Source organism: Myotis myotis, unplaced genomic scaffold (assembly GCF_014108235.1).
Source record: "Myotis myotis isolate mMyoMyo1 unplaced genomic scaffold, mMyoMyo1.p scaffold_m19_p_15, whole genome shotgun sequence".
NCBI lineage: Eukaryota > Metazoa > Chordata > Mammalia > Chiroptera > Vespertilionidae > Myotis > Myotis myotis.
The window spans coordinates 29,452,766-29,479,459 of NW_023416319.1; the positions used below are offsets into that span (position 1 = coordinate 29,452,766).

The 26,694-nt window shown below is 34.7% G+C and overlaps 1 protein-coding gene across 17 annotated transcripts in view; it reads right to left on the reverse strand.

Moving 5' to 3' along the window:
• Window positions 1–26,694, reverse strand: part of PCDH15 (protocadherin related 15) — a 544,558-nt gene that overhangs the window by 64,282 nt on the left and 453,582 nt on the right. For all 17 annotated transcript variants that reach the window (XM_036336780.1, XM_036336778.1, XM_036336777.1 and 14 more), the window contains one exon: window positions 22,004–22,131. In XM_036336780.1, coding sequence (XP_036192673.1) covers window positions 22,004–22,131 — 128 coding nt within the window. The remainder of the gene's footprint in view (window positions 1–22,003; window positions 22,132–26,694) is intronic.

Here is a 26,694-nt window from a genome sequence, read left to right on the forward strand (position 1 = left end):
CGCTCATGTCTGGATCGGGCCTGAGGGAGTTGGGCTGAAACCGGCTATCTGACATCTCCCAAGGGGTCTCGGATTGCGAGAGGGCGCAGGCCAGGCCGAGGGACCCCATCAGTGCATGAATCCGTGCACCAGGCATCTAGTTTATTGTATAATATATCATTACTAAAATAACGTAATTGAAAATGGAAGTCAAATTCATTTATGCTTTCATTTAGAACTCATTATTCCAAGATAAACGTTTGTCTTACTCTGTTTTTATTTTAATGGGGTGAAGTAGGGAAAGAACTAATATTTAAAAATGTTTACAATATTAGAAGTTAGACCCATTCTATTCTGTGTGTCTAAGAAGAACCAACCTGAAAGGAAACTATTTGCCTAAAATATCATTAGTTAACTTATGCATGAATAAAGCAAAACAAACATATGGTATTTAAAAACATAAATTATTATGCATATAATCTACACTGATTCCTTAAAAACTGAAGAAAATTCATTTCATTCTATGAAATGGGAAAACTAATAAAAATTAGAAATATATTCCATCACTTTTTATATAGTAATAAGGGGACATCTAACAAGCTTAGTTAAATGAATGCCTAAAAATTAAAACGGACCCATAATGAAAACGTGAGTCAAATTTGGGATAAAGAACCAATGTCTTTTTCCTTATTCCATTACCTTCTTTATAATGAAAAATTTATAATGGGTTCCTGATACTCAATATTATCTGGAAGAGCTGACCCTGAAATATTTGATTCATTGCCTTTTGTGAGGTTTCCTTGGTGAGAATAATCAGGAAAGTATGTCTACTGTTATTTTAAAAGAAGGAAAGTTAGAAATGAATATTATAATTATACTTGCTGTAATTATATTTTAAAATGAAAGCTAAGACATAGGAAGCCACTTAAACATTTCTAAGACTTCATCGGAAAATTTTAATGCACACAGGTGCCCAACATTAAGAGAAAATCACCAAATAATTGCCTCGATCATACAGGGGAGTAGGTGAGCCCATTAAATTTCTAACAGTCTAAATAACTGTTCCCCTCTGTTGCATAAATGAATGCTATGGATGCAGAAATATTAGTGGAATAATTAGTGATGTCCTTGGAATTTCCAAAGCCCATTAAAGTCCAATAATGGCAACTTTAACTTTAGCTTCTCAATTAGATCCCATTTTAACATTTAACAGCACCGAGGGCTCACTTTGAAATACATATAGTGAAAGTATTTTTTTAAATATATTTTTCTTGATATCAGAGAATAAAGGGAGAGGGAGAGAGAGACAGGAACATCAATGATGAGAGAATCATTGATCGGCTGCCTCCTGCACACTCCACACTGGGGATCCAGTCCACAACCCAGGCATGTTGCCCTGACAGGGTATCGAACCCTGATCTCCTGGTTTATGCGTCCATGCTCACCCACTGAGCCATGCCGGCTGTGCTAGTGAAAGTATTTTAGAATGTTGGGGTGAAAATATTCAAATCTCACATTTTGACTGACTCATGAATGTCGGTATGTGAAGCTGTACTTGCAAGAAGCAATAAGAACAGAGCTTTTGCTTCCTAAATTACTTTAACTGGTCCTTATGTCTTTAGTAACTACAAAGAAACCTTCATTTTAAAACCCTAAAAGACAATATGTCCAAAATACTATAACATATAAATAAGGAAAATTTTAGATAGATTGATCTATTTATAAGACAATTCAAGACAGCAGAAACAATGAGAGAAAGGAAACAATTTAAATAAGAAAGTTTAGTGTTTGATATTTTCATAAGAATATTAAAAAATATTGTAAAGTAGTAATAATTCTGCATTTCAATATGTTCTTTAGTATTTGTATAGTTAAAATCTCATTTAATTTAGAAATATTCTAATGAGTAAAATATAACTGGGTGTAGAAACAATTTAGTAATGGTAAGTAGAGACATGCGACATAGTTTGAATTATAGACTTTTACAGGAGGTTTATTATTATTTAATTATAGCTAGAATTATCCAGCATTAAGAATTAATTAAAATTAAGTTTATCCTTAATATAGTGTGGTGTCAAATATCATGAAGTAATATGTATTTGAAAATTAAAGAAAGAAACTGATCTGAAGAATAATCTTTTATTATTTTTAAAGCTATACACTGAAATACTGTGTTACAGAGGCATGAGAATTCAAAATTTAAAAAAAGCGTGCATTTATGAAGAAATTTTTAGTTTATTTTTTTCCCTTGCAAAGTATTTTGGAAAAATATTCTTACCTCAAAAATAGGTGCTTCCCCCTTATTATTGCTAATATAATGACTAATCATATATTTCCTCATTGATGCTTTAAAATGAACTAAGAAATTATTTGTTCTAAGTTTTCCTTCATGTGGAAAATATGAAAACTGTGCTCTATTCAATAGACATAGTAACAAAGGAAAACTCATGTACAATTTGAGCCCTCTATATGAAGAGTAAATTAATTTTCAATGTTGATTTTGAATAAAACTGTTAGGGATTTTTACTACAGGCTTAATTATTAAAATGTTTAAGGAATTTATATGTTGCCATAATTTTATAGTTATAAATCCTAAATCCTTCAGCATTTAAAGAAAATTAAGTGACATATTCATTATTTTTAACTCTCTTGTTCTTACTTAGTTACATTACATTCAATCAAGCCAAAAAAATTTCATTTTTTTCTTCTCAATGGAATAATTAGTGATGTCCTAGGAATTTCCAAAGCCCACTAAAGTCCAATAATAGCAACTTTAACTTTAGCTTCTCATTTAGATCCCATTTTAACATTTAACAGCACCGAGGGCTCACTTTGAAATACATATAGTGAAAGTATTTTCTAAAATATATTTTTCTTGATATCAGAGAAGAAAGGGAGAGGGAGAGAGAGACAGGAACATCAATGATGAGAGAATCATTGATCGGCTGCCTCCTGCACCCTCCACACTGGGGATCCAGCCCACAACCCAGGAATGTGCCCTGACAGGGTATCCAATCCTGATCTCCTGGTTTATGTGTTAATCAACATTAATTTTCAAACTTATGATCACAACACCCTTGCCCATCTTCTGTATTCTTTCTGTCTGCTAAGGGTGTCATCACATATGGACTGAACTGAGCTAAGTTTCTCAGTATCCTCTTCAACTGTTTTATCGCCATCCTCGTTCCCTACTAGCAGTCCATCAGCAAGCCTTCTGTATTCTACCTTTGCACTATTAATTAGTTCAGTGACGATCAAGCTGATGCTACCCAACTTCAGGCTCTCCTGTCTCATTGTTTTACTCCAGCAATTCTTAAAAACGACTGATAGCTCCCTCTTGCCAGAGATTAATGTTAAGACAAGTCCATTAAGTATTATCAATGCGATCCCAGTTTTAATATTCCAACTTCTTGCCTGACATTTATTTCTGTGCCCCCAAAACACATGAGCTAGTGTCTTTTTCTCTGAACAATCTATGTTCTTTAGTAATTCCCATCCATTGCACACTTGGATTCTTCTACCTTAAAATGTTCCTTGTCTGCTGGTCAAATGATGTTCATCTAAATTGTACTGTGGCATGTGTGCACACACAGACACACACATACTCACATACACAGACACACACAGACACACACACAGACACACACACACACACAGACACACACATACTCACACACTCTCTGAATATTTATAATATTGACTAAAGCAATCAATCCTTAGTTTCAATGACTACTATTCTGAAGGCTCTCCTGGCACTCCTAATGAGTGCTGTTTCCATGGCATGTTTTCAGTATCATATTGTACAGATATAGATAGATAGATAGATAGATAGATAGATAGATAGATAGATATAGATATAGATAGATATATAGAGATATATACATATATATGTATTTTTAAACATATATATACAGATATATATATATATATATATATAGATAGATAGATAGATAGATAGATAGATAGATAGATAGATATAGATGTATACAGATATATATTTTGCTATACCATTTACCTTGGCATATAATATTTATGTGTCGCCACACAATTTTTTTATTTTTCATGTTTTTGACTATAGTATCATGCCCAGTAAGTGGTCAAATAATGTATGGCTTAAATGCCAGTAGAAGAAATATTAGAGACCAATATTTATAAGTGACAGATGTGAGATCAATTCTACGACTTATTAGCTATACGAGCTTGGGCAAATAATTCTCTAGGGCTTCGTTCCTCATCTATAAAATGAGAAAAACAGGACATGCTGAATAGGGTGGCTGGGAATATTCACTGATGTGTGAAATGCAGTGCTTGGCACAAAATAATCAATTATTGCTGTGACTATGTTGCTGCCATCTTCTCTTTGAGTACTTTGTAGCTGTCTAATCGCTTCCATTTCTTATCACATGTGGTCCATTTAAAGACACTTATCACTTGCTACCTTTTGTACTTCACTGTAAACTCATTGGGAGCAGGACTATTTCTAATCCATCTTTGTGTTTCATCATCCTCAGTGGCCACTGCTTGCACATGAAATGTAGCTAACAAATCTTTATTGAAAACATCAACCTGTCACTGAGAAAGTATATTTATTAATGTGTTTCTAATGAATGCTATATATATATTTTTTTACTGATAGCAAAGCAAAAGTATCTACTAGGGAATTTTTGTTCTTATCTATAATAATAAAAGCATAATATGCAAATTGACTGAACGACCCAACAGCAGAAAGACCCTCTGGGCGACCTTCCAAACGACCACGCTATGACACACACTGGCGCCAGGCCAGCCAAGGCGGGTGCAATGCAATTGGTCGGGGGGCCCCACCATCGCCCCACGATTGCCTCAAAGAGGGAGGCTCAGGACACTATCTGTGCGGTGACTGATCCCGGAGCCCCAGCCAGGTGGGCAGGGCCTCCCTCTGCTGGGCGATTGATTGCAGAGCCCCGTAATCAATTGCCCCAAAGAGGGCGCCAAGGCTACCAGGTCAGCGGTGCTTTGGCGGGTGTGCGGGGCCGGCCAGCGATCGCTCTGCAGAGGGAGGCCCAGGCCAGACAAATGATCGCACCCCACGCCTGTCTCCCGCAGAGGGAGGCGACTGGTGGTGGGGGAGGAGGGGTAGCCACACAGATGGCAAGCAGTGGCAGTGGCGGGGGTGGGACCAGCTGCCGGCAGCCAGGAGAAGGAAAGCCCCAATAGGTCCTGATTGCTGGCCTTGCCTAGGGACCCTACCGGAAGGGTTCCAGATTGCGAGAGGGTGCAGGCAGGGCTGAGGGACCACCCCCTGCCATGCAAGAATTTCATGCACCAGACCTCTAGTATTACTAAATAAAATGCTTATCAGAGGTTTAAATATCATTCTTGAAATGTTTTATCAAGAAAGTGCTGAAATATCTGAGAATACAAATCAAATAGCTATTATGTATACAACATATGACAAAAGCTGCACAGCTTACATGTATTTTAGAATCCCAAAACTTAAAATAGAGAAGACAATTGTATTTTAATTTATTGAACTGAACAGGTTATTTAACCTGGGATAAACTGATTTAATATTTTTAAGAATACAACATTTATAAAGCAAAATTAAGCTTGTATTCATTTTAAATTTTAATTATTCTTAATTGTCTCATCTTTTATATTTATTGTCCCTTGGTTTCCAGAGTGACTAGTAAAATCTATTTTAAAAAAATTAAATTTAGGATGGCCTGGTGGTCAGACCATCATCCCATGCACCAAAAAGATTTCAGGTTTAATCCCAGGTCAGGGGATATGGGAGGCAACTGATCTATGTTAATCTCTCTCTCTCTCTCTCTCTCTCTCTCTCTCTCTCTCTCTCTCTCTCTCTCTCTCTCTTTCCCTCCCTCCCTCTCCCTTTCCTTTTCCCTCTCCCTCAAATCAATAAGAACATACCCTGGAGTGAGGATTGAAAAATAATAAAAATAAACTTCAGTGGAATATATAACATGTTTTTTTTTTAATCCCCTTGAACATAAACATTTTAAAGCTTACTTTTGTTCCCCATTATTGGATTATTTAACACAGTGCATCCTTCATTTGTTGATAAATTTGTACCACCTTGCTTCATAAACAGATTTAATATCTTTTAACATTACATCTACTTTTACAATTTTAAAGTACATGTAATGTTAAAAGATAATGGCATTTTTTTTGCTATTGCGAAAAGGTCTAGAATATGAATAATGTATAAGAAGCCTGCTTATCCTTCAGTTTCTAAGTTTAATAGGAAGTCAAGGGAAATGGGATAGCAATGCACTTGAAAATTAAAGCTGAATGTTTAATTTTCTATGCAGTCTCTCTAACAAAGCTTTATTTTGTATCTAATAGGAGCTTAAAAAGTACAAACAAAAAAGCTTCACTGCAGAACAATCAAACAAATGAAAAATTACACTTTTATCATAGCTTTATAAAAGTATATTATGTCGAAGGAAAATAAAATTCAATTTACAAACCTTTCACTTTGGAAAATAAATTGAGAACTTTCAAAACTGTATTGAAAATTAAGTGCTACAATAGAACTTATGATCACAACAGAGAAGCCTTCCATTGTTAATGTGACACTAATTGTAAGGAAGGCTGTGTTTACCGATTGGAATGGTGCTATTTGCACATGGGACAATAAAATCTGTCTCCTTGAACATACATAAATTGAAAAAGTTGTTCTTCACAATGTCCTTCATTTAAATTGGTGGTGTTTTAGTACTCTCTCTTTCTGTGTGTGTGTGTGTGTGTGTATACATTTATATTTTTCTATTTTATAACAATGTATTTTATGTCTAAACACATCATCTAACAAGTTTGCTGAGAAGACATAGTTTAATGCTAAACTAAAAATCTTATGAAATAATATTTTGTTGGATAAAAATTCTAAAAATATTAAAGCAGAGTGGCCATTATTACAATCCCATCTTGAGATAATATGAAAAATATTCATATTCCAAATTTTTTATTTTTGAGAGACAAGGAGGAATCATAAAAATGTATTAATCTATATTTGAAAAATATTAAAATATTTTTTTCTTTTAAAATATCTTAATAGTTTCCAATTATTCTTGCTCTGTGGTATTATAAAGATGAAAAGTGGTAACAATTTAAATGACCAATACTCTTGTTTCTAGTTTTATTGAGAAATAATTGACATCTATCACTGTACAAGTTTGAAGCTTACTGTAGATGGTTTGATTTATAAATATTGTGAAATGATTACCAAAATAGGTTCAGCCAATAGTCTTGTATAATGATTTCATTACATCCTGCTTATTAGAGAAATATCAGAAAATACAAATTAACAAACTATAATTATATCAATTTATAGTCATTATTAATATATTTACATTATATATTGTATATAATATATCCTTTTACATTTATAATGTACATACAAAGTGTATATACATACACACACACATACATACAGACACACACACATAACACATTTTTTTGTATCCAGGATTATACAATCTTTATGGCTCCATACTATTTTCAGCTATGGAGTAGGCATTGAGCTTTTTGTTTATTTCAAACAGAAGAGTATATTTCTATTTCAAACAACGCACAATAGTAAGAATAGAACTTTAAAACTATAATAATCAAACCACCCCACAGGATGCAAAAATTACCAAAGCTTGATAACATTTATATTTAATAAAGTTGCAAATGTTTGCTTGTTTTGGAAAAAATAAAAGTGTTGGCCAACCTTCTTTGACCTAATTGCCTTTCGTTGGCCAACCTGCTCTGATCTACAGTTATTTAGCCAATGAAGAACTGGCATTGACAGTGATCATGATGATTAAATGCAGGTTGGGTGTCAGCACTTACAAGTAGATAGAAGATAATGAATAGAAGATTATGTTCATGACAAATCTGGGAAAAGATAAGAGGTAATGTGAGTGTGTATTCTGTGTCCTGCATTGTGTTAAACACCTTATGAATTGAGTATCATTTACTTTTCTTAACTCTGCTAGGTAGAAAGAACAAAAGCCATCCTGTAGATGTCATTTCTGTAACGCAGATGATTTGGTAAATGACCTCATATCACACAGAGAGCAGACCCTCAATTCTGAATTCAAGGCCCATGTCAGATTTTCCAATAAACTGTACCAAGAAGTATGTGGTAGGCTAAAGATTTTTCCTAGGTTGGTTGGTTCACAGTGAGATGATGCCTGCATTGAACTGATAGATTTCATTAAAAACTGCAATTTAATATTTCTCATTTTTTTCTCAGTTTTTGCAGATACTATCAGAGTCCAGTAGGAATTAAAATTAAGTCACGTAGCATCATCGCTACATCTCTCATTTGGACAAAGCAGAAAACAAACAGTGGCGGGAAACAGAATTGTTTATATCCCTCCTAGTGGTGCTGCTCCATTAAATGACATGTTGAAAGAGAATTCCATGTTTTAATTGGATTTCATGCTAATCAAATCCTTATAAATGTAGGTGAGATTACACATCTTCATTGTGTTCTTTTCCTTTTCTCATTAGTTATCCCTAATTTTCATTATGATTATTAACATAACATTAATATTCTCAGGAGGTGCCAGAAAAGATTATGTGTCATGCTGTGATACATTAAAGCCAGAGAAAGAACTGCTTCATTTTTCACTGTTTTTACGGATAATTTCTTTTATAATCTTGACACATTTTTCTACTGTTCAGAACTTTCTAGTAATAATTTTTCTTTGAAAAATAGCATTTTTCTTACCATATTTATTTGTAATAGGAGAATTACGGAATCTTGTTTACATTCTTAAATTGCTGGCCTTTTTATATATACCTTTAGTAGAATTTGTTCTGAAGAAACCTATTTAAGAAATTTTACTGGCTTGTTGATTTTTTTTTTATTTAAGAGAACCTCAAGATATTTTCCCTCAGACATAAATTAATTACTAAAGGATAGCCTTATTTAATTTTATGGTTTGCTATGGTACAGCATGATAAGGGCCTCAAGCCCCAATATATCATTTTTAAAAAATAGTCTTTTAAAAAATCCTCTTTGGATAAATTGATGCTGGTACTACCTGAAAGAGGAGATTTCTCCTAGCTGTGCTTTTAGGGTTTCTTTCTCAGAACCTCACACCTGTATATATAGAGACTATATTTTTCTTAAATTTCTTACAGCTTCCCGAAAGGGAAATACCAAGCATTAATAATTATTTACAAAGAGAATATGGACAAAAATACTCATAACAGTGTTAAGATAATACCATTCACTTAAAACATATAAATATGTTTCATACATATCATTTGGATCATTGCTGCTTTAAGAGAACTATATCATTTTAAAATAGGCAAGTTGAAATAGTTATATTGATTATTTCTCAATGGAACAATATTTAGTGGAAATAGTACACTCAAAAGTATTTCAAGGAGAATTTGCCTAGTCATTACATAATGGAGGAAACTTCTTTTTATGGGGGTGTATACTTTATTATTATTTTTTCTTATATCAACATTCTTATTAAAAGTTTCTTTTTTTCTTAAATATATTTTTATTGATTTCAGAGAGGAAGGGAGAGGGAGAGAGAGATAGAAAGATCAATGATGAGAGAGAATCATTGATTGGCTGCCTCCTGCATGCCCCCCCACCCCCCCACTGGGGATTGAGCCCGCAACTCAGGCATGTGCCCTTGACCAGAATTGAACCTGAGACCCTTCAGTCCGCAGGCCGACGCTCTATCCATTGAGCCAAACTAGCTAGGGCAAAAAGTTTCTTAACTTTTCTTATAAACTAACTTTTATTTTTCCATTAAGAATAAAAATTAGTATTCTATGTTGATACAAAGGTTAGTTCTAAAAAGATAGGCCCACTATTTGGTTTCAAAGGCAATGAAAAATTTTCTGAATATCCAATAAAATTGTCTTTTTAATACTTTACATGCACTACGCATGCTGAGTTAAGAACATTTTGAGTCTGAGATTACTATTATATTTAAAAAGAATTATTCAGATAAAATAACTAACAATGACTGAAAATTTATTAAATGATTTCAGGGAGCCAGGCACTGTGCTCAGTGCTTCATAGGAATTGTTTTTCATTTCTGTTCATAAGAACTTCATGAGACAGTATTGTCATCACTTCTAGGCCTGATGCTTATAGAATTTAAGAAACTTGTCTAAAGTTACCCGGCCCATCCGTGGTGAAAAGTTAAAATCTAGGTTTGTCTTCATCATGATGCTTTTGGAAAGGAGACAGATATAGATTTCAATATCACACCATTGTTTTTAGGGCCTTTATGCTTTGTGTTCATTGACTTTATTTATCATGATCTTGGGATTTAGCATATTCTTAACATTTGATTAAGCTTTAATCAATATCGACTTAAATGAAAAGCTCCTTACTTCCCTTAGTAATTTCCATCATGACAGAAGGAGCAGGAGCCGCCTTTCATTGCCTGCCTACAGATGTGCTCTTCTTATTTGTTTGCACATTTGGTCTCAGCCTCATCTCACAGTCAGATTGTTGCTCTAACCCAAATAGTCAACCCACAAAGAGCCTCTTCCTCAAAGGGGACTGCCTTGCCCGGGGCAGATGTCGCTCAGTCCTGCAGTGGGTGTGCTCTCTGTGTCTGAAAGGCACATTGCTCTGTGATGCCTGTTCTCTGCAGAGGGCCCAATTCCTTCTTCCACTTGGCTCTTCTAAGACTTCAATCCGTTCCCTTTCACTTACTGCTCCTTGTGATTGCTCTACAGCATGAAACAGCAGAAAGCCCTGTGCTCATGTGCCCCGATAGCATTTTCCAATCTGTTTCTGACCTGTGAACGTGATTACAGTCTTTTTAGCTCAAAACCTCATCATTCTGGCTTACAACTCTGGATTTTGAAAGTCAGAACCAGATAAATGCATGTGCTTGTTCATCCTAAGGTGTATTCCTTATACCAACCCCATCTTACTGTCCTCTCTCAGTCACTGCCACCAGTAGTAGAGTGCCCCGTTTCCCCAAAACATGCTTTCCTGCTAGAAATCATAAGAGAACAATGCGACACGGTTTCACTAAGCATCAGAAAGAGATAATTCCTTAATATTGACTAAAGAGAGGATTAAAAGAAAAATATGAACTCCTCCATTTCTGTCAGAATTATTTTATTATATCTTCCAAGAATATTTAAAATCACCAAAATTTGAAAATTCCCTTTGTTTCTATGTATTTAGAGTTTTAGAAACATTTTTAAGACTTTTTTTTTTATCTTTCAAATTATATCTCTGGAAGTAACTAGATCAAGGATTAGAGCAGTTTTAGTCTTCTCTCCCAAATAAGAACTATTCTAATTGATTAGATTAGGTTTCCTATTTTGGAACATTACATAAATGGACTTAGGAAATTTTTATTTTTTTCCTGAATTCATTTGTTCACATTATAATTCTTTTCTTTTTTTAAAAAAAATATATTTTATTGATTTTTTACAGAGAGGAAGGGAGAGGGATAGAGAGTTAGAAACATTGATGAGAGAGAAACATCGACTAGCTGCCTCCTGCACCTCCCACTGGGGATGTGCCCAGAATCAAGGTACATGCCTGTGACCTGAATCAAACATGGGACCTTTCAGTCCACAGGCCGATGCTCTATCTATCCACTGAGCCAAACCGGTTAGGGCTCACATCATACTTCTGAGTTCCATCTATGTCATTGCAGGTAGCAATAACATTACTTTTCATTGTTCTGTAGAATTCCACTGTACAAATATACATCAGTACAGTATTCCATGTACTGGTGATACACATTTAGGTTGTTTTTAGCTTTTTATATTACAAATAGTGTACATGTCTACAAATAGTGGATGTTTTGTACATGTTTTTGTGAGCATGTGAGTGCATTCTGTTGGGTAAATACTTAAGAGTAAAAGTTCTGAGTAAGGGGATATGCCTATGTTCACACTTAATAGATGATCTCAAACTGATCTCCAAAATGTACTAATTTACACCCCATCAGCAATATCTGAGACCTCTAATTGGTTTGAAATTTTTCTTATCTGTATTTTAAATTTTTAGCCCTTCTGATGATTTATTATGTTTTAGAATTCCCTAGTTTTAATAAAATTGAATGGCCAATTTTTATATCCTCTTTATGAAGTGCCTCTTCCAGTCTTATTGCTATCTTTATTTGGACTTTTTTTTTCACTCATCAATTTATTAGAGTTCATTGTATACTGGGAAGATCTTTGATGTTTGGTTATGGCATATGTTAGGGTCTATTGGCTTCAGGTGATAATAAAATATTTCACATTACTATGAACCTCAATGAGCTGGTCTTTTTATAGATTGCTGGGACAATAAAGGGCCATGACTATCTAGGGAAAAAAATTCTGGGAACAAATAAAATGAAAAATATACAAGAGATACAGGTCTACAAAAACTCGTATAGCTACCACATCAAGTTTTAGGATCTACTGGATGTAGAGAGATCTATAGTTTAGAATTTTATTATTTCTATTCATTAGCACGTGTTTATTTACTGTTATTTTTTTGTGAATCCAGAAATTTCTGTATCTATTTTTGAAAAGAAAAAGTCTCTTTGCAATTTTCAGATGTACAGAGACTTATGAACTAAACAATATAAATTATATTTTTATTATGTACATAATCTTGTTCCAGGCTTATTGGTTTTCATTAATTAGAACTAGTAGGGGGAGTAATCCATTCTTATGATTTATTTGGAATTAAATTTTCTTCATAATATACAGGGTATTTTAAAGCAACCTAGCACTTTATTCTTTGTATTGGCAACATTAACAGGCAGTTCAATATTAAAATATACTTAGAGAAATAGGAATAAAAACCTTTTGGAAAAGCTCATTTAAATCATTTTTTTTTAAGATTGGTGTTGTATGTCTCCTGTGTTGGGCCAATTCAAAGCAAAGCTAAATGGACGTTTAAGAAATTACAGGACATTTTCAGACAAATGTAATTCTTATTTGACTGAATTATCTTTGGGATTGTGTCTTGCAACACAGTCCTTAATTTCAGAAAAGTTTTGAGATTTTTAAACTGAATGTTACTATTCCAGGCAGATCTCTACCAGATGATGGAAGATACAGTCCTTGAAACATAGGAGAGTACACACCATCATCACTGCTCTACAACATATAAAATCTCCTACAAAGTATTGCAGGTTTGACTGAAAAGGAGATATTTCACGTTCATACTCTGGAATGTTAGACATTTAGTCATCTAAAAGACACGCAAACATTAAGTACATTTCTAATCCCACTAGAGCTGTGGTCGGCAAACTGCGGCTCGCAAGCCACATGCGGCTTTTTGGCCCCTTGAGTGTGGCTCTTCCACAAAATACCACGTGCGGGCATGCACATACAGTGCGATTGAAACTTCATGGCCCATGCGCAGAAGTCTGTATTTTGTGGAAGAGCCACACTCAAGGGGCCAAAGAGCCGCATGTGGCTCTCGAGCTGCAGTTTGCCGACCACTGCACTAGAATATGACCAGACTTTGAAATATATGAGTCACCAATAGATTTAGGAAAGGCCAAATTACTAAGCCATTCACCAAAATAAACTATTTTTCTTAATTTATCATGTTCAATGGCTTAAAACCCATTAAAAAGTCCTCATAATTTATATTTTTAAGAAAATTTCTACTTATGCGAGCCACTTCTCATTTGTTTTTAAGGACCTAAACTTTCCTCATTTTCCAGACATATTTAGACTGGAAAAAAGTAGTCCCATGTCTATTTTAAGCAATAAAATTTAAGGCATTCTTAATTAAATTACATCCAAACCAATAAATATAAACTGAATTACTAATATGTGAATAAGATGCTTTTAGCTTTTTCTCTGTGACAATAAAAAGACTCATTTGTGTAGAGAAGGGGAAGAGTTAAAGAAATGGAGTAAAATAAATATGCAGAATTATTTTATCTGAACATTTCATTTGTGCCTATAAAGATAGACTTGGAGATTGTCTATTCATACTAATAGCAAAATCAAACTAAGAAACAAACATAATTTTGTACTTCTTTAGACCAAGAAAGACAAATGTTACGTGTTAGAAACTGGTGATGATACTTCACAGCTCTCAACTTGTACAGGGAGAAAATGTAGGCTTAAAACGCACAGTCATTTGTTTGCATATATATCACAGAGTAGATATGAAATCTTTTCTAAAAATACATCAGATACAATAATATAAAAATAGTTAAAGGGAAAGAAGGCAGAGACTAAAGCAGAAACCAGAGAGAAAGTTATCATATTACATGTGTATTTCATTCAACTTCTAAAATTGTGAAAGATGAGTCAGATATTTGATTTTGAGCTCCAGTAGACCAAAAGGAAAATATTAGTAACTTTAACATAGTCTGTAACCATAAAACAAAAATATACCAGTTGTCAGAAAACAACAAGTTTCTTGACATAGCTTTTCTCCAGTGGGACTAAATGTATGGAAAACTGTAATAGATACGTAACATTAATAAAGATATCATCCAATGTAAGCTCCAAATATTGACAAGAAGGGAAATTTCCAGAGAAATGATGAGTCATGTTACGCTTAATGTTGTAATCAGGCCCAAGGGAGTTTAATCAAGAGAGTATTTTACTTATCTGAAAATCAGTAATTAATTCAAATATTACATGGAAATTATTGATTAAACAGGTTAAAAGACATGGCGTTATGTAAAAAATAAATGAACAAATAAAATTTTAAATGAACACCAATGTTCAGCACAATATATTCGTAATGTCATTAAATGTGGGGAACCACTGTGCCTGCTTAGATGAAATTTGAATTCTAGCAGAAAAAAAATGGGCACATAGATATATGATAACAGTATAATGTGTTTAAGTGCCAAATTAGACATAAGGTGTATTATTTCTGTGACTCATGCATAAACAGAAAACTAATAATTACCTCATAGGATTTCTGAGGGGAAAAAATAAATTAATTCCTGAGAAGTGTTTAAGACTATCTAGTCTAGCATGTTGTTACAGCTCAGGGCAGGCCACCTCCAAAATATGCCAAAGTGGCATATTGATTATACTGAATTAAAGTTACTTAAAAAGGTCATCCTGATTGTCCTCCATCCCTCTGAAAGCGGAAATAAATCTTCCATGTGAAAGGTACCCTCCCTGCACCCTGAGGAAAGAGACACACCCCTATCAGTAGAGAGAGAATTCAGGACTGGGAAGCCCGTATAAACAAACAAACCCTGTTACTTTTTACTAATTTACTCTCCCAAACACTAACTCTACTTATTCCTTACTCAGTAAGCGCCCAAACCTATTTCTTTTTTTTTCTGTTAAATCCTCTTTGTCTAAATAATATAAAGCCCTAACTAGTTTGGCTCAGTGGATAGAGCGTTGGCCTGCAGACTGAAAGGTCCCAGGTTCGATTCCAGTCAAGGGCATGTTACCTTGGTTGTGGGCACATCCCCAGTAGGGGGTGTGAGGAGGCAGCTGATCCATGTTTCTCTCTCATCGATGTTTCTAACTCTCCATCCCTCTCTCTTCCTCTCTGTAAAAAATCAATATGATATATTTAAAATAAATAAATAACATAAAAACTGCTTTTTAGATTTCATTTCTATGAGACCTCCTTACATTTGTATGTAATTAAATTTAACTTTCTCCTGTTAATCTGCCCCATGTCAATTTAAATTTTATACCAGCCGGAAGAACCTAAAAAGGAGGAGAAAAATCTCTTCCTCCCCGATAGAGTAAACACAAGGTAAGAGTTTGCTGTTAGTACCATTTGGACATGAGCCAGACATGAGCCGGGCATAATAAAAGATGCTACACTGGGGACACAATACTACATCCCCATGAATGTGCTGAAATTGTTTTCCATCAGGCTCATATCAGCAGGCATAGGAGCAAATTATATTGCTCTCTGCATTGTTAACCTTGCATGTTTCTATACTTTTTGCCATGAGAGAAAATTGCATCCTCTGTGACTTTGGCTTTTTCTCTCAACATTATCATCTAAAACCTCTTGTCATCATTTCATTCTTGTTTTAAAAATGTAGTAAAATATTAAAATCTGTGAGTGAGAACTCTCCACCCATTTCTTGATATTTTCCAAAATATTATTTTCTTTTAGTCCATAAATTTAAATCTGGCTTCTTTAATAACTCAAGAATGCAATGTTCATAGTTTTTTTGACTTTTTGTAGACATCAGTCAATATTTTAGTTCAACTTTTCTGACACCAAGTTTTTCATTTTTACAATTTGTAGAAGAAGAGATTAATCTTTATTGCATTAATTTCTGGAAACTTATCTTCATAATTCAGAAGTTTTCAAAATTAATCTTGTTCTTATTTTACATCTCCCTATATTTTCATTAAATTCGGCTATTAGTTTTAGTAATAAATATTGACATGCAATAAACTGGAAAAGTTGGATAATAAATTGAAAGGTGTTTCTAAAACCAGATCTGACTTGCTATCTTAATAGAGGAGATCATAATTCACGGAGCACATTTCATTTTAAAAATCAGTTCGTTGCCTTGTTAATTATGTCCTAATTTTTTCATACAAATTTAATAAGTTCTGTTATTTTTTGCCAACATTCTACTTCTGCCAAGATTCTCCTCCTCACTCTCCCTGGGAAGCAACATAATCTAGAGATTACAAGCATAGGCCTTGAATAAAGATAAACCTAACTTTGAGTTCTGTCTTTGCTGGCTGAGTGATACTTGGAAAGTTACTCAACCTTACAAATCTTCATTTTTACAAGAATACAATAAGGAACAATTGTAAATAGGTGTTTTATTTACTTGTTTGCTTACTTGTTTATTTAAACAAATTCTGTAAGCTAAAATAAGTAAGGGTTTTTCATAGTTCTCAGAGAAATAATATTGACAAATAAATGGCAGCTATTATCACTAGTAAGGTATATTCATTAATAGTTTTCAAAGGCCCACAAGGAACAAAAAAGTTAATGTTCAAAGGATTAGCTTACTTTTCTTATCTCACACAGAAAATTATGAGTAATGTGACAAACATACATTACTTTTCAACTTAGTTTTTATTGGACAAGTGGTTGCTTTTTAAAAAGTTCTTTCTCTACTCTGGATACCATTTATTGGACTTTAAAAAATATATGTTGTAAAAATATAAATAAAATATATGTTGTAAATATTTCCTTTGTGCTTATTGCTTGTCTTTTAATCATTTATAGCATCTTTGTCATAATAGTGTATTTATTTTTCTGATAAAATAAAATTCATCTGCCATTTTTTTCATCAGCATAGTGATATTCAACTAGTGGCCTGCCCCCAAAGAAGGGTAGATCAGAATTTTCTGGGGATTCTGACATGTACACTTTGTAGGCTGAGAAGGAGCGGTATGGCCCACAGTGAGCATCACTGCCAAACTGTTGCAACTGATACTGATATCACTCATGATGTGTTGGGGAATAAGTGTTAAAGACCACAGTTACACAATCAGGAAATATAAATAGAGTAACACAAATCCTTCTGAATCTGAATGTGAGATTCACATTCAAACCAACGTAAGAAGAATAAATACTATTGAAGAATAATAGCTTTGAAAAGAATAGTTTTCATGTTCAATCAATATTAGTGATGCCCACCCCACACCTTTGGTAGTTTTCTTTTAAGGTGCTAAAATATACATTACATAATATTTACCATTTTGACCATTTTGAAGTGCACAATACAATTACATTAAGCACATTCACATTGTGCTATAATCATCATCATCACTCATGTTTAAATCTTTTCATCTTCCCAAATTGAAATTTCATACCCATTAAACAGTAACTCCTCAATTCTCCCATCCCATAGTCCCTGGCAACCATGATTCTATTTTCTGTCTCTATGAATTTGACTAGTTTAGGAACCTCATACAAGTGGCATCATATAGTATTTGTATGTCTGTGTCTGACTTATTTCACTTAGCATAATGCCTTCAAGTTTTATCCATGTTGTAGCATGTAAAATTTTTTTAAAGACTAAATAATATTCCATTGTTTTGTTCATCCTTTCATCTGTTAATAGACAGATAAATTGTACATTTGAGATTTTTCTCCTTCCCACAATGAAAATTGGTGGGTCCAGTTGTGAGATATCAACATAAAACAATAGTAAATATAGAGGATATTTCCAAGTTGTTCTATGTCCTTTAGACATCAAGACTTACTCTATCATGACATGAACATTCAAATTTTTGAGCCTGAAACCAGATGTCTACAGATCTTCATAAATAAAAGCCTTACTTATTTACTCTTTTCAGTCTAGTTTACTAGAATGTTAACTCCATAAGGGCACAGTCACAGCCTGTTTTGTCTGCCTCTGTATTTTCAGCACACACTGGGAATACAATATTTTCCAAATGAACTTTTGTAGGAAGCATGCCTCTGTGATTCATCTTCATAGAAAACAAAGAGCATGTGGCCAGGTGGTTACTGAATTTCCTCAGAGCAAACAGGATGTGGGGGTGGGGAGAGGGTGGGAGCTGTATACACGTGGCTGATAGCTCATGTCCAAAGATGATTCCCCTAGAGACAAAGGGAGGTGGAGGCAACTAGAAAAGGCCCAAGCCCTTTTTTTTTTTAAGTAACCCAATGGGAGACAGCACAATCTAGGCAACCTATTAGGAAATAGGTGATCAAATAGTACTCAGCCAAGGAGGAGCCAGAGGAGGGACTCAATAAATAGGCTATGTTCCCTGCCCCACGTGTGTTCCTGTACAATGGGTGCCCACTCTTGAGGGTGTTATCAAAAGTCTCATTTTCACCGTGCTTCTGTTTCCCAGTCCGTCATTGGAAATTCGGGCAGGTGAGCTATTTCTCACACTTTCAAGTCTCTAAGCATATTAGATGTGCCACCTCAGAGCATACATAAATAACTATCTTTTACTCTCACTTAATGAATAATTCATTTTAATAATGCTCTCCTTGCACTGCCTTTTCCCCAAACATATTCTTAATAATGCCCTTAATCACTATCCATATTTTAAGCTAATAAAAATAGTTTTATTCATTGATATGTCAGTCTCATCTTTTAGTCAATTCTATAATATGTCTCCTCTTCCCCTTCCTACATATAATACAAATTTAAAATTTACCATTATGCATTTCAAGCTAAGCTAAAAAAAAGAAAAAATTAACTTGCATGTATGGTAGATGAAATATTACCTTACCCCAATATGATATAGTAAGTGGTACAAAAACCTCTTTTATAATCCTGGGCTGCTTCCCTATTTTTTAAATCATCTTTCCATCAAACACCAGAGCTTGGCTGGCCCTGATTCAGTGCTGTTTCCAATAAGATTTTTGCCGCTCTAAGTATGAACTGAGGTCTGCTTAACTCACTTTCACTCTGATTCAATTTGGAAAGGGGAAGAACACAGGCTTCAAGGCTAAAGACAGAACTTAAAAATGTTCACCATTCAAAGATTGATTACTCTCATCACCTCCTAAGGTACCTGCCTCTTATCACTGTTCCACAAACACACTGCACATTGTTTCTTGCCTGTTTGGCTCCTGTGTTTTCCTCTGCTTAGACTATCCTCCTCATTTAACATTCACTGTGAAAATCTAACTACCCTCCTGGGCCTTGCAAATTCTTTTCCCTCTAGGAAACCTTTCATTTTTTTTTCTTTTTTTTTTTTTTTTTTTTTTTTTTTTTTACCAATTGAAATGTCTCCTTCCTTAGAATTCACATGGCGATTTGTGGTTTCCTAATTGAATTATTATAGCATATACTTGCATCAATACATTGCTAAAATTTTATCTCTCTTCCAACTTAAATAGAATATTTTTTTGCATGAAATTGCTTTCCTGGGAAACACCCCTTTTCCAGCCTGAAAAACCCACAGATCAATTGAAGGGAAGAAGGTCTGCAGAGGTTCACTAATACTAGAGAAACATTCTATCCCATACTGTTTCCTCATAACTCTTCATTCAGAAATCCATGTGTCCACTCAAAGACATCGCTCATCACCCAAATATTTCTTCTTATGTAGCCCTTTACACATCCTTATATGACTCAGTTTCCCACCTCACCTTACCTCTACCGCCAAACTTCCCTTCTCTAGGATCCTCTGGAATTCATAGACCATCATCATCAACATCCCCTAAGCACTACTGTTGCTTTCTGATTCCTCTCACCCAGCATCTCTCTCCCATAGAAGGCACTGCTTTCTACAGCTTCTCAAACAGTGGCTCACATGTTTTACATAATACAGAGCTTAGCAGTAGATAGATGGTATCTTTCAGTCTCTCAATTGCTTCTTCTAGAATATTACTCCATTCCCTTTGCCACGTCTACCAATTCCTCTGAAGCAAATGCCATCATCAGATTATATCCCACTAAATTATCTTCTACAGCCAGCCACAGACCTCTTTAATGATCCCCTTTATCAATGGAATATTTTAGCATTTGGCTTATTGTTTTTTTCTCCACTACAATATATTATTAATATCATATGTGGTCATGTAAAAATCCATGGGGACATTCTAGTCACAGGAGCATGTGACAGGTAACCACTCCCTCTCTTAACACACTTGTTCTTTACATGATGAATGGGTTCTGCATTTTCCTAATGAATTCTCAGTATCCTTTGATGGGTCTCTACCTGATCTCTAAGTGCTGAGTACCCAGGAAATAGTCTTTGGATTTTTCCATCTACACCCATTTTCTAGGTAATTTCATCCTGGCCAATGATTTCTCCAACTGCCTAGTTAAGAACTATGCTTGCATAATGAGTAAACCTCACCAACATATAATATCCAAAAATGCACTCTTGATTTCTGCCACCCTAGTCATGGGGGAGCAATGGGGACCTATTCAGAACAAAAGCCTGTCATTCTTTTTTCTTTTCTTTTCTCTAGTGTCTCACATAGAATCCATCGGCAAATATTTTTGGCTACCATTTGACTCCCTTCTCACTATTTCCTCTGCCTACTATCATGTTTCAAGCCATTATCAAATCTTGCCTGGAAAGTAATGCATTAGGTGGTTTCTACTTGTGTCTGCTAACACTGCTACCAGTTTCCACTCCCAACCCTGTACACATGCAGATTAATCCCTTTATATTGGACTAGAACGCCATCGCATGATTCAAAATCGCGCAGGGCCGCCCACCCCTGAGTAGCAGGTCAGGCCCTGCCTTGCTCCCCGGGCCCCACAGCAGCTGAGGCCGCTGCCAGTCCGGCCCTGCCTCCCTCTCTGGCCCTGAAGCAGCTGTGGTCCTCCTGGTAATAGGGGAATAAAGGCAAAGTATTCATGTGTAAAACTACAGGCAATCAGCTGGATTTGTTCAGGGAATTTTAATTTTAATGTGTGTATGTTAATGGCTATTTTTAAAAATTGGTTTACTAAGAACTTCCAGAAAAAAATAAAAAACCTGAAATGGAGAATCTAAAATGTTTTTGTTTCTAAACACTTTCCCCCGTGCAAGGTAATATTTATAAATTTATTTCTTAGTAATTAAACTACTGTGAGTTCATGTACTGCCAGCCATTAAAAATTTTTTAAACATAGTTGATAATTAGGAAAAATGGAAAATTATCAACTTTAGTTTTAGACATTGTATTTTTTAAATTCTAAATAATTTTTCCTGACATACCCAAGTGTTTTAAACTTTTAGTAAAGTACTAAAATTAGCAGTGTTATTTTACATTTATATAAGTAGCATTGTGGAATTTAAAAATTATTGCAGAAATATAATTTCAGAATTTATTACATTATTTCTTCTATTAGAAAATGACAATTAAAAATCTATGAAGAAAAAACATGCATTTTAATATCTTATTCAATGTAAAACATCATAAATATTGTATATATTTTTTTTTGGTAGTAAAAATAAAATGCAAAATTGTGCTTAGTATTTGCCTCCTAATTAATCTGTATTTAGTTTGGCTAATTAAACTAATATATCTCCAAGTTAAAGACTTTGTTTAAACCAGAATAAGTACTCAGTTAATGCATACATGGTTTTAGTTTCTATGAAAAATTGGTTCTAATTTATTTGCGAAATTTAAGGTCTTTGCTTTTACTTTAGTTCTGTATCTTAATAAATTTGTTCATACCTTAACTCTGAGCACAGAATCAAACATCCTTGCATCTTCAGACACACCTCCAATGTAGAATTTTTTCTGAAACACTGGGGGATGATCATTTTCATCCTGAATCTCAATATATACCTTAGCTGTATTGCCTATAAGAAATAATACATTTTTATTAGTGGTTACTTATTAGAAAAAATGCACTGGAGTAAATACTTATTGTACTTTATTTTTTTTTTATGACTCAATGGAAACAACTTAAATCAAAAAGTAATTCCTAAGTGACATGCCTGATACCACAAAATCCATAATGATGCTTCAGACATAATGTTAAGTTATTGTTATTTCTTTTAATTAGTATGGTCTGATAATTCATTTTATTTGATTTAATAGACACTAAAGTATTGCAGTCTGCTAATTTTATTGGAACAACTGACCTGTTCATGTTTACAAAGACTTCACACACATTATCAATTTCACAAAAGTGAACAAATATATAAACACCTTGTGAAATAATAGAAACTGCCATAAACAAAATATACATTTTTTATTCTTAAGTATAAAACTGTCAATGATATTACTCTAACTTGCATTAAATAAATATTTTTATTTTAGATTTAATGTAAGCAATGGTGCTTATTTCTGCAAAAGGAAAACAAGTTTTATCATGCATTAGAGGCTATCTAGCATTCACTGCAAAAGATGCAGTTGGAGAGATGACTGCCATATAACTCATAGCTGATAGGTTTTGTAACGTAAGCAGTAGTAAATATTTAATACATTTCATTATCAAATATTAGAATCTTACCCCCTCAATCATCACACCTTATTATTATTTCTAAAAAAATATATTTGTATTGATTTTAGAGAAGAGGGGAGAGGGAGAGAGATAGAAACATCAATGATGAGAGAGAATCATTGATCAGCTGCTGCCTGCATGCCCCCAACTGGGGATCAAGCTGGCAACCCGGGCATGTGCCCTGACTGGAATTGAACCTTGACCTCCTGGTTCGTAGATCAACACTCAACCAACTGAGCCACGCTGGCTGGGCAAGCATCACACCTTTAATGAGAAGTATAACACTTGTCACTATTTCAAGAATGACCCTTTGCAAACTAGGTGTAACGAGGAATAAGTGGCTAGTCATTCTGCAAAAAAAAAAAAAAAATAGATTCAAATTACATATGTATTCTGATGTATTACTTAAGTGAACTTCTCTCATGCATTCCAATTAGGATCAAATATATGACAACTGATCTACAAGCTATTTATCAGGGACACTCTAATATTGCTGCTTTGTACTATCCCTAATTATAACTAATTAACACCAATCTACTAGCACAGGGGGTGCATCACCAATGCACAATATATCTGTGTTGGTTGAGTAAATGAATGAGTAATCTGCATTATCTTAGTGAGAATTTAAAACAGGCTGCTTATTGCTTGCCCTGTGATCAGAGAGACAAGAGAGTTAGCCCCAAGGTTTTACCCCTATCCTGCTGCTACTCATTTACTTTCTCTCCTACTAGTCTCTTTCCCACCATTCCTGAACTGGGAGAGCTAGAATCAAGAGGAAAAAAAAATGTGCTAGGCCAACAGGGAACAGGGCTAATGGCAGATTATGCTTCTCTATCCTCCAGTGCCAGGGCTCGGAATTACACCCTGGTGAGCCACCAACAATCAGAGTTCATCTCTAGAATCAGAGGAGCTAACAGCTCTAAATTTAATATTTTTAAAGGAAAGTAATCTTAAACGATATCACCTTTCCGGTAGCTGTTTTCATGTTGTTAATAAATGACCACATTAGCTACGATCCCTACTTGCAGTACTGAACAGGTAAAGGTTATTTTCAACTCACTGTAAAGGAAGAGATTTATGTTCTGTAGCTTGCCTACTTTTCTCCTGGCACTTTAGAAAATGATCCAAGAAGGTTAGGCCCCAGCATAAAAGTATTACACCATTAGGAACAATTTGTGCTTTTGGAAATCTTTTAAAAAGCTATTATTTCCTTATGTATTGGGAAAACTAATGTAAGAATCAGTGATGTAATTTATAGCCATACTTATAAGCTATATAAAATATTATATGTATACATTTTATAAACTCCAGAAGAATGCAGTAAAATATTTTAATATTATTTTAGCAGTTATTAAAAATTTCTAAAGTCATCAATTATAGAAACACCTAGATAAATATGTATTTACACTATAGCTATCCAATGAACCTGGGGGCATTCTGCTAAGAGAAATAAGCCAGACAAAGACAAGTACTGTATGATCTTATTTATATGAAGAATATTAAGAAGTAGAACTCCTAGAAACAGAGTAGAATGGTGGCTCTCAGATGCTGGGAGTATGGGAAAGGAGGAGATGCTGGTCAAAGGTACAAACTTCCAGTTATAAGATGAATAAATTCTGAGAATCTAATGTATACCATGGTAACTATAGTTAATAATACTGCATTGTGTACTTGAAATCTGCTAAGAAAATAAATCTTAAATGTTCTACACACACACACACACACACACACACACACACACACTGCAATAACCATGTGAATTGATAGACGTGTTAACTAATTTGATTGTGGTAATTGTGTGTGTGTGTGTGTGTGTGTGTGTGTGTGTGTATACCAAATCATCATATTGGACATCTTAAACATATACAATTTTGTCAAATTTACCATCTATAGCTAGGGATAATTTGGATGTTACTAATTGAAAATATAAAATAAATGTTGGCCAGCCAAAAAAAAAAAATTTAATATACCCCTATAGTTTAATCACCAGAACACATTCACTTAGATATTCTATTCATTATTATACAGTGCACATGGCACTATAGATTTCCTTGGCTCAACCACTTTCACTAAGGGTGTGTAAGTACTAAGAACTTTTTCGTGATCTTTCACTAAGTTTGAGCTTGAATTATTTCAGAGGCAAAAATTTGGAAGAAACTCTAATTGAAATTCCTTTAAGGCAGTGGTTGGCAAACTGCAGCTGGCGAGCCACATGCGGCTCTTTGGCCCCCTGAGTGTGGCTCTTCCACAAAATACCACGTGCGGGCGCGCGTGTACAGTGCGATGGAAACTTTGTGGCTCATGCACAGAAGTCAGTATTTTGTGGAAGAGCCACACTCAAGGGGCCAAAGAGCCGCATGTGGCTCGTGAGCCGCAGTTTGCCGACCACTGCAAGGGAATCAACTTTTCTATCTCCTTGAGTATTTGCAGATTCTTTTTTGGCGATGTCATATCCATTACTTTAGGCAGTTACGAAGCACACACAGAAAAGAAAGATGAAAGGGGGAAGGAAAACGATGGTGATAAAATGTGTAAGAAAATTGTGGGAGGAACAACAAAAGAGCCCGATGTCCTGACTGTCTCCCTTCCGGTTGGGTGAGACAATGCAAACATCGGAAGGGAAACCACGGAGGGTAAAGAAAATTACACGCTGCGAGAAAGATTTATTCAGCAAGTATTTTGATTAAAAGACAAATGCATCTTTCTATGCCTTTTGGGGCACTGTACCCCAGTTCCCTTCCTCTGTTGACATTCGTTTTCCTTAATTTTGTGAGAGAAGATTTTCTTTGGGCAACACCAGTGAGCCAAGAAGTCCCAGAAGTAAACCTGAGGTGAGGGAATATAAAATACCTTCTAGGGATGTATTAGTTCAAAGGAAGAGAAAATAGAACTGCTGAGCTGTATGGCTCAGGAAAGGAAGTACCAGTCCGATTAGAAATCTTCTAATGACAGCCCTTCTGTTTAATTGTATCATTATTACTTTAAATTTATCTTTATTGATAAAGACATCTTTATAGATGTCTCCCCATTAACTCTCTCTACCCCCACACCACCTCAGGCCTTCACCACACTATTTAGACAACCTAAACAAGGTGCCCCACTTCAAAAGAGTAAGTGATGTAAAAAATTGTATTAATTTAACTTGATTCTATGTTTTTCAAGACCAACTTTAGTTTTGATATTTTTCTCTCCTTTGCTTTTAATAATTAATTCTTTGCTGTTAGTTTTCTCTTCCTACAAAAGCCCTATTACTCTTCAGCGGTTCTCAACCTGTGGGTCGCGACCCCTTTGGGGGTCGAACGACCCTTTCACAGGGGTCGCCTAAGACCATCGGAAAACACACTTATAATTACATATTGTTTTTGTGATTAATCACTATGCTTTGATTATGTTCAATTTGTAACAATGAAACTGGGGGTCACCACAACATGAGGAACTGTATTAAAGGGCCGTGGCATTAGGAAGGTTGAGAACCACTGCTCTAGATGAATCAGTTTCTTCTATTCACTTGACAAACCTACTGACTACATTGCATTAGCTTCTCAATAAAGACTTTCTGAATAATATTCAAGGAGTGGCTCTCAACCATGACTGATTTTGTCCAATTGGAGATATTTTTCATAGTAATAACAGCAAAGGGTGGGAAGGTGAGGAGAAGGGCTATTGCAAATTAGTAGGTAGAGGCCAGGAATGCTGAGAAACATCCCATAATGAACTATACAAGCTCCAAAAAATTACCCAGACCCAGACTGTCAGTAATGATGAGGTTGAGAACCTTGAAAACCCCCAAGTTAATATAAGAGAGAGAAAGAGAGAGAGAGAGAGAGAGAGAGAGAGAGAGAGATTGGAGGAATTAAATGTAAAGATTGTATAATATATACTAGTAATAACATTCTCTCCTGAGGCCATCTGCATG